This window comes from Melanostigma gelatinosum (genome assembly GCF_949748355.1).
Source record: "Melanostigma gelatinosum genome assembly, chromosome: 8".
Classification (NCBI taxonomy): Eukaryota; Metazoa; Chordata; class Actinopteri; order Perciformes; family Zoarcidae; genus Melanostigma; species Melanostigma gelatinosum.
Window position 1 is genome coordinate 10,409,520 of NC_136641.1, and position 15,912 is coordinate 10,425,431.

Sequence of the window (15,912 nt, forward strand, 5' to 3'; positions counted from 1 at the left end):
CTCTCTTGGCTCTCTCGCTCCTGTTCAGGTCTTCGAGGGAGGCTACCACTGCCTTCACCACGACCTCCCAGAGGTGGCCGAGTCCGTGCTGAAGGAGGTGACCGGCTGGATCACAGAGCGCCTCCCCGCTACGACATCGCCACAACCGCAAGGCTCCTAGAATCGGGACTTTGACAAACCGGTCAGGGCTCCAAGGGAACTGCCAACCTCATTCCAAGAGGCCTGCTCACTTTCCAGTCATGCAAAACAACACTACAACTACTACACTCTCTGGGCTGGGTAATACATTTGGGCATATAGACTTTATTATCTCTGTATAAAAAGCGTAATGACTTTATCCTCTGGGCACAAACTGTACACAACTAAATATGTCGACCTCAAACGAAGTTACTCTGATTTAAATTGGATGATGGGGTCAGAAACCACGTCTTATTGAAGGTCAGTTTCCCTGCAAAGCATTTGAACAGGGATGTGTCATGTATTACAGTCAGCGGGCTTATTTGGCAACCATGTGATCATCTCCATTGGACCTCACTGGGGTGCAGCTCAAGTTAATTAAAATGTAAGCTACAGTGTGCTGGGGTTCAACGTGCAATAATGAAGTTTCCTCCACATTTATACACAAGTTTAAGAAGTAATGGCAAACCTGATGTTGTACATTATTAATCTGCACAGGCACATTTCCTCTTTGCTCATCCACCCTGAGGAGACTGGTCAGAGGTCGGTCCTCGCGTAGCTCTACTGTCACCAGTGTATGAGTAACACGCAACATCAGTGGATACAAAACAGATTTGATGGAGACTGTTTTGATAGCGTCTTTTGACACTTGTATAGTAACTTATAAACTTATTCTGTAAGCACATGTGACTGTGAGTCTATAACAAATCCTCTCTTCTCCTGACTTCCGCATCTCCCGATTCTTTGGCACGGATGTATTGCATTACGTCCCCACCACCTCCATTTATTGACTGAGTTACCAATGGACACAACCACTCTCCATGGAAAGTACTATCGTTCTTTCAGTGAGCCTTAATGGTGTATATGGACATGACGAGGTGGTAGATTAATAAGGTAAAGCTGCTCTCGCTCGCTCACTCGCGCTCGCTCGCTCGCTCTCTCTCTCGCTCTCGCTCTCGCTCTCTCTCGCTCTCGCTCTCGCTCTCGCTCTCTCTCTCTCTCTCTCTGTGTGTGTGTGTGTGACCTCTGCGGCTATAACTTCATGGACAAAACAGTGGATCTCCTCTGTTCAACAGCATCTGTCATTTGGTAGACAATTTTATCCAAATCTCCTTTACGTAACATGGACATGCAACATACGCCTGCTGTATGTCACGCTGTAGCATCCTCGCTGCATTCTGTGCTCGGCGCCGCCCAAAACAAATGTGATTTTTTTCTTCTTTTTTTTTTTAAAGACATTCGATGTATAGGATATGATTGATTTGATTTGAAAACTTAAAAAATCCAAATAATTTAAAAGATAGACTTTATGCCTTGTAGGTAGTAACAGGAATAGTGTGCTGTAAGTTACCTCTGAATCCCATCTACAGTGCGAGTGGCTAAAGCAGTGGTCAAGCTAATATTTCTCAATCTATTTTCTATGTTCCCAAAGTATAAACCTGTCACTTCAGAACTAAAAGTCAGCCCTGGCGTCAAATAGCTTTTCAACGAAACCACAGCAATAATGTCTCAGTAGCCTATATTTCTGGTAGCCGTTAATTATACGATAGACCGACACACACTGAGCTCGCCATTTTATATTGTCAGGTAGACTGTAATTAGCAGGCATTGCATAAGAAAGTTTCAGCTGCACGAGTCAAGAGTTTTAAAAGTTCGTCCACCCCCGACATCGAACACGGAGAGGGATCAAACATTCTGTGGCCGTTCAAACATGTCCTAAAAAACATCGAGTGTGCAGTTCTTGGAAAGAGACTCGACTGTGGAGTTTGTTTTTTTGTTCTTTATCACAGAGTTCAAAGGGCCTCATGGAGAGAGTGTAGGGGAACATGGTGTAACCACGGTGATCACTACAAGAATCTTTGGCTTCATGCCTGCTCAGTCTCTTTTTCTTTTTTAATTCTCTATTACCTCCCTCTGTCTCTCCCTATCTCACCCTGTGTCACCCAGTTTTTTTTTTTTAAGTCTCTGTGGTGAGCAGCGCTCTTTGTTCTGTCCATCACAGAGCCCCTTGTTCTACTGCTTATTCGAACATCTTGTTCTATCAGTCCCTAGTGGTCAATCTTTTGGCCGGAGAACTGACACTTGTTTAACAGGGAACACGTTGCTTAACCTGCCACTGACCCTGCTCGGCTTAATGCTGCAACAAACTCGCTGAATTCCTTCAGGGACGCAAAAACTTGACGTTTCTGAGTCGGGGGCAAGAGGGGCCTGGGTCTGATCCCATGGCTGGACGGTCCTTCAGTTTGAATGTTGTCAGCGTGGGTTTTTTTCCAGGTTCTCCGGTTTCCTCCCTCAGTCCAAAGACAGAGTTCAAAGGGACCCGTGTAGGGAGGGTCTCCATGTGCCAGTTCGGTGACCTGTCCAGGGTGCACCCTGCCTTCACCCAATGTCCGCTGAATATGAAAAACGGTTCGGATGGATGTCTCTGATATTTGCAAATTGTTTTCTGTTGTTGGTGTTGAAACCACGGAGTTGCGTTGGAAAACGAGAGAAAAAATGAACACCTGGCAGATTTATAGTGTACGTTTTCTAGACAAAGCAAAGTGTTTGACAGATTAGGTAAAATGCATCAGATAATAGGTTGAGGATGTAAGTGCATCAGACCAAATATCAGGTTACATTACCTTGGGTGCAGACATAGATTGAGATGTAATGTGTTCATCGGTCCCAGTGGGAGTCCAGCCGTTAACCTCAACCTCGTATCACATCACTTCAAACACAATCTACTCCTGATTGAGCTGCAGCAGGCACGGCACACACAAAGGCTGCACAGTCCCAGTGGGATTCAGGCTGCACAATGGACTCAGTCAATTTAAAAAGCTCCACCTGTCAGACTACACGAGTGCATATTACTGATATCGTTGGCTATGGGGGTGGACGGAGCTGGAGTAAGAGAGAGAAGCTGTCAGTAACCATGGAGTTTGACGTTTTGAGTGTAACAAGAGCTGCTACACACACACACTGAATTCAAATCAGGCTGGTCTGCTGTTTATACTGAAAATACACTATTTGCATTTTTGCAAAGAATGATTTCTTTGCAATATTAAGGCCAAAATGTTTTTGTGTATTTTTTCCTCCATCTATGCCCCACCTTGATTCAAAAGTGGTGTACAAAGCACTATAAGTGAAATTAAAGAGGAATCCACCACTTTTCTTTACTTTTCAGTTCACTCCTATTCATTCCTTAAAGGTGTGTGTGTGTGTGTGTGTGTGTGTGTGTGTGATCCCTGACACAACCCTCATGTTGTGCAAAGGCATTTACTGTAAGCCTCCCCTGGTCATTCCAATGTCCTTTTCTACTGGTGTGTGGACTTGTACGCGCATGAGGTGTATGCAGGTCTGCCATACTGAGAGATAGCCATGTACAGAAGCATTGCTCTGTTAATATGTAATAATCCAATCGACTGTTAATATCGTTTTTATTTAGGACAGAAGTTAATGTTCAGGGGGAAACTAATTTGGCTGCAGCTTTGCTGACATGTTTGTGAATGGGGTCTGTGCTTTTTATTTTGATCTCAACTTTATGACTGTTTCTAAGAAAATAGCTGTTCTATGTATGATGGAGTGGAGGACTGAAGGTCACAAGCCAGTCTTTCTTTAATATTATGAGATTAAAGTGCACTGGAAATATTCAGTGGAGAGTTTGCACGAATGAAGTCTAGCGTCGGTGCTCGAGTGGACAGCAAGACTTGAAGAAGTCTTCTCCAAAATGCTGTAAATGCATGAACATTATACAGATGATCCAAGTTGTTGTCACCATTTCCTCCCCTAGGAACTTAAATTACACACGGGTCATTAAAAATATTTCATTTGAAAATGCAGATGCCATTTTAAAATGGTTATTGCATTTTGGAGCAAAAACCTCATTCAAATCTTGCTGATTGATTTGATTTACTTCTAGAGGTCAGACTGCTTGATTACTGAACGTAACTGTAATACACTGTACAATAGAATAGTATCTCTAACAATACTAGATGGAAGTACAAAAAACAAGCCCCTGATGTATTTTTCAAATTCTTTATTTATCTTTAGAGTATTTATAGGATTTAATTTTGTGTATAGGCTACTAAATATTGATTACGCATCGTGACAAGGCACTTTTATACCATAAACCAGTCATATCCTGTCATTTCTACTGTTGATGCTCGGTTACATGAAGCTCCATAATACTTTTTGAGATGGAAACTGGTTCAAGGTTGTATCTATGTACAGCAGTCCCAAAAATGTATGACGATGTGTCTGATATGATTTTACTACTGTGTTGAAGTGTCTTTGTGCTGTGTGTCACACAACTATACATGTTCAAACCGTCTGATTTCAAAATGTTTCAGAACAAGATCTTAACAACAGGGTGTAATTGCTACCGGTTTGGGAAAATGTTGTACTTTTTATCCCAAATTAGCTTTTTTCGGGAAATTAACTTTCTCTTTAATCTTAAGGCATCTCCTATTAAAACATGTTTAAATGATATGTACATGAGTGAGCAACTTAATGTAGCGCTCTGCATTCATAACATCTTGTGTTACTTCTTAGATTAAAGACAATTTGGTCAAAATGTTTGAGGACTAAATTGCAGGTATCAGGTTTTCGTCCAACAGCAGCATGTTTCAGCGTTACACACAATTAAAAGATTTTTATGGGAATACGTATCGTACGTCTATTTTTGGATTGTGGTCTCGTGTTGTTTGTGCCTTATTACTGTGACAATTGTGTGTTTTGATATGGATAAACTGCACAGGGCTGCGTTAAGCAGATGAGCGTCTCTGTTGCTCTGCTTGTCTGGTTGTCACATCTGTTTCTGTTTCGGTAATTGTGTCTGTCTGCTTATAGTCTTCCTGTCTCTCTCTTTCTATTTACCGGTGTGTCGGTCCAAAATCTTTCAGCACAGGCTGAGATGCAGCTCATAAACACCTCCCAATTGAAAACAGGAAGTTCCGTCCATTACATGACAATGACACAAGGATTTGTAAAATAATGCAAATGTGCTGTACTCAAGACACCAAAATAGTCCCAGTTGGCTCCTGTATATGTGGCAGAACTGGAGACAAACTTCAACACGGTTTGTTGTTACTTGTACTGTGCAGTTACTCTGCACTTTTGTCGGGTGTCGTAATATTCGTGAACCAAAAATCCTGGCCTTAGTTACTGGTATACTGGTAAAGATCTATATTTTAATTGTCAATGGAGGGCAATGAAGTGTGAATTGTTAGGATAAGCAATATGTTAATCATCCCATAAAAACATACAGAATAAATGATGAGAAAATAGTTCTACATTTTAATTATGTTATGGGAAATGATGCTAATCAAACTTGAATATGATCATGCGTTGACAAAGTATGAAGTCAACTGGACATCGTTGACCACAACGTTACGTTGAAGCATCACAGGCTTGAGTCTTTCTTGTACATTAATGCATTGCTTGTTTTAACAGTGTACTAAATATTGGATGACACTATTTGAAAAGCTGAGCTAATACTCAAGTATCAACTGTATATTTTTGTATATCAAGGTTTTTAACGCCGCTAATGGCGTACTCCACTGTCTGCACGGGCAGGTAGGCGTACACACACGCGCGCACACACACACGCACACAAACCTCTCTAACTACGAGGACAATGATGGTAATAAGTCCCGTGACCTTTTTGAGTTATCCCTGATGTTCTTTTCATCGAGCATGTACATTGGTGTTGCAAGTAAATACATGTAAGTGTCTTTTTAAAATAAATTGTCAAATAAACAAAACAAAACAAACTCAACTTTTGTGTTCTACAGCTCTAAGGCCAGTATAACCTTTAATTGAACTCAGATTTATGTATTAAATATTGTCAGAATCATACACCCGTCATAACAAGTAGAGTATCAGCATTAGACTATTTTAGTCAAGTGTGTCAACATATTGTGTATAAAATGTAATAATCAAAGTACTTCTGAATCACTGAACTTCTTGGATATTCTATGATGTCCACACTCATACAGAATAAACTTTATGACTGTTTAACTGTGCAGTCTGACTGGAATACTTTTACAGCTTCTCTTCATGATGGATTCAGTGAGAAGGCAAATGTTTAGTTTGATAGTTCAGTTTATTAAAAAATCATATTTGGACAACGTTTTAATCACTTTATAAGAAGGAAAGAGCATCAGGTGGGAGAAACTTTTTGTTCGTCATTTTGTTGTGTTTTCACCCTAATTCCAAGAAAATATCTCAAGTATTCATAGAGGAAACTATTATTACTGGCATCATTTTTGGGACCAATCATTGGATGCAGACCATCTAGTGAAGGATTTACCTCCTGCTGCAACATGAAGTTTGAAAAGTTAATTTACAAAATGAAATGCATGCAGCAGAGTGAAGTTGAATGTGACACGGGTCAGTATACCCCAAGAACGATGCAGGACAACGCTGCTCATATGGTTCAAATCGTGCCAGCAGGTGACCTGGTTGTTCGGGAGATTAAAAGCACACATCAGCCATTAGGTGGCGGTATTGCATCACATAACTCATTGAAGACAGCCTCAGTTGTATGAATGTAGAGTTTGAGCTGTCTCCAGATCAGTGCACACATGCAAGGCATGAATGAGCGAAGGCTTTGGCTGAAGATTTTAAATACAATAATTTATATTTTATATTTTATTTGGTTTTGGGACTTTTCAAAACTCTGGGTGAACTTTGGGACTCTTGTACAAACACTGAAAACAGTAAGGTTCACAAGCTAATTGATTTCAGCAGTGTAATACAACCTCCACCATATCCCTGTGGGACTGAGAAATGTCATATTGATGATGTGATATATTTTGAGGAGTTTGATCTGTTTTTGCAAAAAAAACACAGTTTGGAATTGGTTGCAAACTCTGTGAAAACATCAACAATACATATTTTAAGAATGTGTTATTTCCAAAGGTTATTCTCCCAGCAAAGGGAGCCTGGAGATCTGGAAATACCTAAACCAATCAGAAACTGGCTCGAGGAATTAAATCCGGGCTTGCTGTGGCCATGGCAACGGCTTTACCTCTGTGACAGCTAAGGAATGGAAATGGAAGAGAGGAGATGCTACATGGTCTGTGGTGGTGCTTAGGAAGCCTCTCAGAATAGGTACCTGTAGATCCACCATCAGCAACCCCTGCTCCACTTCGCCTGTCTCAGTTCTGCAGGGGAAAACTGACTGTAGACCAAACAAATAAGTAAGGGCAGCAGATGGAAGGGGAAACAAGAATACTCATTAGTAATGCACTGAAGCGGTGTGTACAAAAATAGACAAAAAAAAAAAAAAAACGGGATTGATTGATTTATTCAGATTAAATGCAATTTAGAGGGTTACATGAAGATTTGATACAGTAGCCTATATGCATTCAGAGGATAAGAGCAAAGAGTGCTGTCTTATCCGAACAGACCTACGAAGAGCCTTGGAAGTCTGTAAGGAGGAAAAGGATGAGAGATGAATGGCAGTTAGACAAGGGAATTAGTGAGGGATGAGGGCAAGGAAGGGAACTGGGACAGAAGAGAATCTGAGGACTTGTTTTACACCTAATACAAGAGGATTTATACCTTTCAAGAGAAGCATTCTGTTGCAGACTTGCAACTGTATGAAGCTGTCTGATCTATATGTTTTGAACACACACTTTAGAAGCAACATTTGTGTTGGATTGATGGGTTCCTCAGATTAAAGTGCAACAAAGTTGAGCATTTTCTCTATGTAGGACTGTTCTCTTGGAAAATGAATTAAAATTAAAACACATCTTCTCACAGTCTTTACAGATCCAGACACGTTGGCTGGAATTTGTTATATTTTTTATGATCTAATATTAATAGTCTCTACCAAATTGTCACGCCATGATTGTGGGTGTGGTCCAATGCTGAGTGTATAAATACGGTTCTGCCCTGAATCCCGCCTATAGTTAGATGATTATATCCAATTGGCTGGGGTATTCTAAACTTGTATTATCATTGGGCGGGCTTTCTGTCAATCAATGTCAAACGCTTTCGGCTCACTCAGTAACCACGCCTCCTCACGCTTGCTGGAGGCAGAGGTTCATTCGTGCGTGAAGAGCTGTGGAGTGCCTCACCGGGAGGGAGGAAACGTGTGTTTTGTTATTTTTTTGCATGCTTATCCTGTTGCGATAAGCCGCCACACTGCTGGAATAACGTTAGAAATTTGTTTTCGTCGGCACTTCGGGTTGCACTTAATTAACCGCGGTGTGGCGCTACGCAGCAAATGCTGAGTTTAGGATTGGTCACCTGTCTGCAGCAGCTGACTTGTTACTCCAAGTGAGTGGTGTCATTACGGTAGTTGCCGAAGGAAAACAGGCACTTGCTAACAAGTAGTTAGCAACTCAGCCGGTTAGCCTGTCAGCTAGGCTGCTCTCCGTACCGCCACATCAAGTCCCACCCTCACCGAGTGCGTGGACGTCGTAAGAAGAGGCTGCAGCGGTGAAGTCGAGTGCTTTCTCCTCTCAACTTAGCCAGCATCGCTTTGCAGCTAGCTGGCAAAGCTAAAACATCTCAACGTTAAGCTAGGCGACGCCAACGTAACATTGCTGGCTTTACTGTTGGACAAGTGTCTTCTGTGGAGGGATCCGGCCGCTACGCTGGCAAAGAGACTGGCTAAAAAGAAGAGACGAAATAAGAGAAAACAAGGAAGACACCAAGAAGGAGGGGACTGGCTAGTTTGTAAGTGACACGGTAACGTTACGTTAGCTTACTAAACGGATTACCGGTTCCGTACAACTTGCTGTGCTTGCATGGCCCCGGTTATCCAGCCAGCCTCTTATCTGTGGCTTAGCTCATTCAGCCAGTGCGCCATGATACAGCGTCAGCTAACGGTTAAGGCTCCCTTGAAGGTGGCACACTAGCTAGCAAGAGAGCTAACACTCGATGGGTTTAAAGCGAGACTGCGCTTGAACAGCAGCTACTCCACGTTGGCTGCAGTCATTACTTGTTAGCCAATTTGGATAGGTACGTTAAGTCTCTACCTGTGGATGGAACAGCGCAGGAAAACCAGTTTGAATGAATATTAGCTAATTAGCTGCTTTGCTAGCCGGTTTCAGCTGGCCACCAACCCCACGTTTACGCTTCAGTTTAAGTAGTTAAGTTAATGTTACCGAAACCCAGCGAATGCCTCTCTGGTTATCTGTCTCAAATGCTAAGCGCATATCTGTTTGGTGCAGCTGTGTGAACCGTGTGTTCAATCCTAGATAAAGTGGCCGCTCAGTGACAATGTCACAGCCACCCTTTACGCACGTCATTACACTACCTGTAGTGGTGGTGTAGTATCTGTTAAGTTGTCAAACTTGATGGTTTTTTTTCCTTTAGTTACTCAGGCTGTAGCAGTGCATTCCAGTTGCCATGCAGAGCTGTCATTATCCACTTTACATTCACAGGGCACACAGGGCTCTGGCATAAAAGTCAAAGTCTGCTGTTCGTTCATGAAGTTATCCTTAATGACATCACAGCCCAGTACTGAAACACAGGTATGACTCTTAACCAAAACAAATTCTTACTCCTTTTCCCTCCTTCTGTAGATAGATAGCAAACGCCGCCACCGCGCCACACACAGCCATGAGTATTGAGATACCGGTGGGGTTGACAGAACTGCTGCAGGGCTACACTGTGGAGGTGCTGCGACAAAGGCCGTCGGACCTGGTGGATTTTGCAGTACAGTACTTCACCCGTTTGCAGGACACCAGAAGCCAGGATGGGGCCGGTGCCGGCGTCAAGCTGGGGAAAGGAGTCGTGTTTGATGGGGAGCCGATGCAAACTGAGTCCAACGGAGATGACGACGACGATGATTCTGACTTTGAGCGTAAGTGGATGTTTTGTTGTCGTGATTGTCACTTGTTGCGTTGGAGAGTGGCAGAGAGAAAGTAAAGGTGAGGCTTGAGGCCTTGTCACTGATGTAGTCAGAATCTATCTCATCCCCCCCCTGAGGAACTGATTTCTGAGAGTGTGTGAGGCCGGCCATACTTACTTATACTTGAACCCAGAAGATCTCACTGAGCAGAGTTCAGCAAGAGCCCTCATCTGTCACCCATCTAATTTAGGGCTCCTCCACTCTGATCATCTATCTGGCTGTTAGGATCTAAAATAGTACATTATGTCTGACCGTTGATTATTCGAACCACAAAGCTTCAACACCTTAAAAGATCTCGTATATTAAATATAGCTTTCCCTTCAAATCATTGCAGAAACTGAAAGAGGCTTTCCACACTTGTCTTTTCACTTAAGTTGAATTGAAAAGCTCTTATATTGCATTCCAGCAAGCATTGCAATATAACAAGAGGCATCCCACATATAATTATAGTTCCTGATGTTTTACAATGACTGTTGGTCAACGGCTTTTATTTACCACTTTGCAATTTGAATATGATAAGTTGTTACTTGTACCATTTAAATGATTGGATATGCTCTGAATGTTAAATACATACTGCCAGAAAACTGAAATAGGCCCACATGTAGCCTACAACTTCACAATCAAAGTAGAGTTTCAATTCAATTAAGTAGATGCACATATTTCCAAGAAAAGTATTTTCTTACCTGCAATGTACACCTTTAAATTTAAGAGTTCATGAACTGTCCTTTGCACCTCTAAATATCAAGGTCCCACACAGTGCGTTACCTTCAGCAGAAGGTGTGTGTGTGTGTGTGTGTGTGTGTGTGTGTGTGTGTGTGTGTGTGTGTGTGTGTGTGTGTGTGTGTGTGTGTGTGTGTGTGTGTGTGTGTGTGTGTGTGTGTGTGTGTGTGTGTGTGTGTGTGTGTGTGTGTGTGTGTGTGTGTGTGTGTGTGTGTGTGTGTGTGTGAGAGAGAGAGACTGGCAGAAGATGTAAGCTGCTCCATAGCCCTCTGTGCTGCTGAGAGCGTGGCCTAGATCACATCCGTGTGCTGTGGAGCCAAGGGCTGTTACCTTGTGAATGGAGGTTCTGTTTTCTCAATGAGTTCATCGTTTGTTGTGATCAGCTGCGAGGATCTGTGAACCTATCGTAGGTGTATCTAATCCAATTCACTGATGTGCAAGTAGCCAATGACGGTCAAAGCATTGGACATACTTCCTGTATTCCGCGGACAGCTGGCGACTTGTACCGGTCGCGCATGCGGTTCCGTTCATACAACAAATGAGGATCAGCGTCGGTCTGGCCTGCCACTCGTGCGTATTTCTCGATCCACACTCTATTCCAGTTCATAGCGGTAATAGACCATACTCGTGTTTACCAGGAGTTCAACGCCATTTGGCTGCCTTTGTGTTCCTTCATAGGCAGATTATATAAATGTTGGTAACGGTGGATCTTTGCACAACAAGCATCCACTTTGTTATCATCTTCTCTTTGGCAAGCCAGCTCGGGGTACATATGCCACCACCTGGACTGGACTGTGGAACGAACCAGCAAGCTCGCTGTTGGCGTGCGTAGAGGGTGCACGGTCCTAAATGTTCGGCTGCACACAGACATCCACATAGGGTTCGCGCAGACTCTGGGGCCGGATGAGGACATTTACGTCACGTAGACCAAAGCGGAACCTAGCAGACGCAGAAAGTATGAATTGGCCTTAAAGGCTTATGTGTGTGGAAATCTACATGCTTCCAAAGTATGATTATGTCTCGCATGGTTTCTCTCCTGCTAGTGTAGATACTAAAGCACTGGAACATCCAGGTGCTAAGTGAAGTAAAAAAAGGAATCCTTCAGATTTATGTCCCACGACGTGGGCAGTGTTTTTCTGTCTAAACTTTGTCTCTCGTCCTAGTTTGTTGCATTTATAGGTTAACCATATTTATCATGCCCCATTGGCCAACCTCGGAGATTGTTACAAGCTGGCTCAGGGTAAAAAGGGGATTACAGTTTGTGTTTCTGTGCGCACACAAGTGGGGTTTCGCCGCTGTCTGACAGCTGTGACCTCAGCTGAGGGAGCAGTGTGTGTGTGTGTGCACATGCTGTGTCAGTGTGTGAATGTCTAGGCAAACTGATGTTTATGACTTGATTTCACGGCCCGTTCAAATTACAGCCTGGTGAAGCAATTCTTCCTCGTACATTTTGGTTGGCGATCAGTTGTTGTGTTTTTCCAAGGTGGATGAACAGGGAGCTGGCATTTTCATGCTTTTGCCTGGATGCTGTGGGTCACACACATGACATCCATGACAGTAGATTATCTAGCCGGGCTTCTATACAGGGCCCCCAGGGGACACTCGTTTCTGACGGGAACAACACAGGCCTGTATAATGAAAGACGGCATGTGCTCTTCCCTGACCACTGTTGTAGCCCATAGTTATAAATTATAGTGCTGCTACTGTAGTTCAACAGCACATGCTCCAAATCAATTTGGTCTCGTGAAAAAAAAAACACCAAAATACTCTCTGAACTCGGGATAGCAGAAGAGTGTTGGATATTCATTGTTTCCAAAGGTCACAAACATCCACTCTGATTGTATTAGATACAACACTTACGTCACTGAACCAACCACAGACAATAAGTCAATACATTGACAGTATCGGAACCACTAATGCTAGAATACAAAGGGTGTGCCTCAATGCAAGCGTGTCAGAAGTACAGTTGTATGAGGTGACCTAGTGCTTTAGGACTCTGATTATGTAATCACGACTCCACTGGTTTGGCTCAACTTGGACATTATATTTAGTTTGAAATATAATACTTTATATAGTAACGTATTATATTCACCATGTTGTGTCAGAGTTCTAGTGCCAGTATTGAGCACATTCGCCGAAGCCGTACTTTGATTCACTCTCAGAGGTTTGAAAAGTCATTTTCCCACTTTTATGAAAACATGAAAACATAACGCTGCTTTTATCAGGCGGTGGGTGATCCACTATCAGTATGCCAGTGATTCATTTTGAGTTTTGACCTCTTTATTAAGAAATATATATATTCAGCTGAGAAGGCATAGAACAGCTCTCTGTATGAGAGAATAAGTTTTATTGGACCTATGATGAGGAAGACGGTATTTTATTTTAAAAAATCTAGAGAGCGTCAGCAGTGTAACATGGAAATGATCTGCATCTGTTTTAAACTACTTGACGCTCTTTTTGTTATTCTGCTACTTACAGTTACAATGATTCACCAGTGTGCTCTTTACCTTTTAATTTGTGCTGCAGGAAGATCGCTGTGTATGTGTGATAGTTAAACACCTGTAATGTAAATGAGTGAGGAAGCTGGTAATGTACTCATGGACTGTACAGTACACCTAAAGCATGACTTCGTATTCTACATGCTTTGTAAACTGCTGCTGCCGTAATCCACAACAGGATCACTACACAGACCTAAACTGCTTAACAAGGGGGGGGGGCACGGTTGTTTTGGATAGAAACTGTTGTACCTCTGTTGTACCTCCATCATACCTTGTGATGTTTGGCTGAAGATTTGCAAGTAACCCTTTATATGTTGAGGCTGAGCTTCAGTACAGAAAGTGTATATTGTCTGATTGAGATGTACCTTTAGTTCAGAGCTCTTCTTTTCTGTAAAGTGCAGCTAAAGTTACCTTGTGAATCCAGGGGAAATGTGTGATCTTTCCATTTTACTCAGCGTTCACTGGAGTTACAAAAGGCGGTGGTAGATGAAAGAAAGTACACGCTTTATGCAAAAAAACAAAAAAGGTGCAAGACAAAGGACGTCTTCCGTGCACGTTATTTTTCTTTGGAGCTGGCCTGTCTAGTTTCAGTCTGTCAGTGCACGTTCACCGAGAGAACCAGAAGGGGATGAATGGAGGCCTCCGTGACTGAATTAAGTGTGACTTTTTATTAAAAGATGCATCGAGGAGCTGATGAGTCCCAGAGATAATAGAAATGAATTACACGTGTTTGTATGAGAACGACAGCAGGGATAAAGCAGAGGATATCAATAAATGATGTCCACAGGAGTCTTTTAAAGAAGAAAAATCTGCTAATGCTATCAACGGAGCATAACACACAGCTTTGTCACATAACAGACTCTAGGCTTAGCTCCTATTCATCCTGAACAGTGCAGCATTTACCACAGATTTTTACATTTACCTCTTAAATGCTGCAATCTGTTTGGAGGAGTGTTATTTCTTCTTCCTGAAAAGCACATGTTGGTATTTTCTAAATATTCCGTGTGTGTGTTAATTATGTGAGCGCTGGTATTTTGAAACAGAGGTCTTGGGAAGACTCATAACATCAACACAAGACGGTGTTTCATTTTCATCGCACCAGTAAGCGCCCATTTTCCCCAGATGGTTTGGTTTTTGTTTTGAACTGACGGTCTACAGTTATGACAAACTGCTCCGATGCTTGGTGAATACAACCAAAGCCTTTACCTATAACCTTGAAAGTGGCCATGATACATGGCGGGATGTCTGGGAGTCCTGGAGAAGTTTAAAAAATGTCTGAACTCTGTTGAAGGCCTGAAATGCAGTATAAACTAGGGGTGTACACCTTAAGTTCAGTTTCTGTGGAGTTGATGTGTAGCATTCTTCTGGTGAGAGATTGTGTGTCACCAGTTGTTTTCACTCGTTCTTTCAAGTAAGTCAAAGTAAGTTTGAAGCTAAAATCGTTCCCCACACACCCTCAGTCTGAATGTCAGAGACAACCACAGCTTGTGTGTGGATTAGACAAATATGTTTAGTTATTGTTGAGCCCTGAGGGTTATTGTTTCTCGAGGCCTGATCACGCACATCGTGGTGAGATTCTGACCTTTGTGTCTCCTCCCTCACTCTGTCTCCTCCTCCTCGTTGTTGTGCACTCTTACTTTGTTCCTGTCGGCCTGACTTCCTCTCTTTGTCCCTCACTTTACCTTTCGCTCTTTCCCCTCATCCTTTCTCTCGCTCATTTGAGCTCTCCAATACAGTAACGATTAGGCTGTTTAGTAGCGCAAATATAACTTTTAGAGATCCCCGATCACGTTTTCTTTCCGCCGATACTAATTGCCGAGCATTGATGAACTGTATTGACAGACACGGATCCCTTTGTTGTTTGATTATAGCAGCTGGTCTACAAGGCTCCAGACTATTATTAAGTTTGTAATTTGTATTGATTAAAAGAAATCTTGTCATGAGTGGTTTTAATGATGTGTTACACGCTGCCTAGAGCTGGTGTTGGGAAGTTAAACGGGTCATAATTCATCTCTAATATCTATTTATGTTGTGGAAACATCTCTTTCAAACAACTGGATTTATTCAAGTTCCTCACCAACACTACATTCTACGAGATTACATTTGAACACATCAGCTTCCTGTCAATTCAAACACATTGTTTACAATGTAGCATCATCAGAGATCGGCGACTAGAAACGCATGAATGCGGATGTCCTGATCGCATATTTTACTAAATATTAGCGGATAACGATAGTCAGTAAGAAGTGCGTGTGTGCTTTTCACAGCGGCCATTCTCACATGTAATTGCAGGGTAAACACACGTGTGATTGAAAAAAATAAATGATTGCTCTGTTCCATTTAGTTGGGGCCGGGCCCTGTTGTTGTGCATGCAGGCCCACTGTAATACCTGGGACACTAAATAGAATGGGACCATCAATCACACCTGTGTTTACCCTGCAATTTCATGTCTAAATGGCTGCCGTGAAAAAGGCCTATCAAAATGAGGCGTGTGTATATTGGTATAGGCGTGTGTGTGTGTAGCTGGTCTCAGTTCAGTGTTGTGCAACAGGTGACCCGATTAGCAGGCTGTAGTGTGTCCAGTGTGCTTTTAGCCTGCAGGCAAATCTAATGCAGCCTAGCGTCCCTACAGAGAGCTGCCGGACTGGCTGACTGACAGCATTAAGT

The 15,912-nt window shown here is 42.5% G+C and overlaps 2 protein-coding genes across 5 annotated transcripts in view; both read left to right on the top strand.

The window, feature by feature from the left end:
- Positions 1–5,769, top strand: part of mgll (monoglyceride lipase) — a 31,757-nt gene extending 25,988 nt beyond the window's left edge. For all 3 annotated transcript variants that reach the window (XM_079273841.1, XM_079273842.1, XM_079273840.1), the window contains one exon: positions 29–5,769. In XM_079273841.1, the coding sequence (XP_079129967.1) occupies positions 29–160 (132 nt within the window). In that variant the 3' untranslated portion in view covers positions 161–5,769. The remainder of the gene's footprint in view (positions 1–28) is intronic.
- A 2,461-nt stretch (positions 5,770–8,230) lies between these two features.
- The window catches only part of prkar2aa (protein kinase, cAMP-dependent, regulatory, type II, alpha A), a 34,536-nt gene continuing 26,854 nt past the window's right edge, over positions 8,231–15,912 (top strand). The window contains exons 1-2 of one of the 2 annotated variants that reach the window (XM_079273005.1): positions 8,231–8,847; positions 9,699–9,979. In XM_079273005.1, coding sequence (XP_079129131.1) covers positions 9,736–9,979 — 244 coding nt within the window. In that variant the 5' untranslated portion in view covers positions 8,231–8,847; positions 9,699–9,735. The remainder of the gene's footprint in view (positions 8,848–9,698; positions 9,980–15,912) is intronic. The other variant, XM_079273006.1, reaches the window with a different exon arrangement.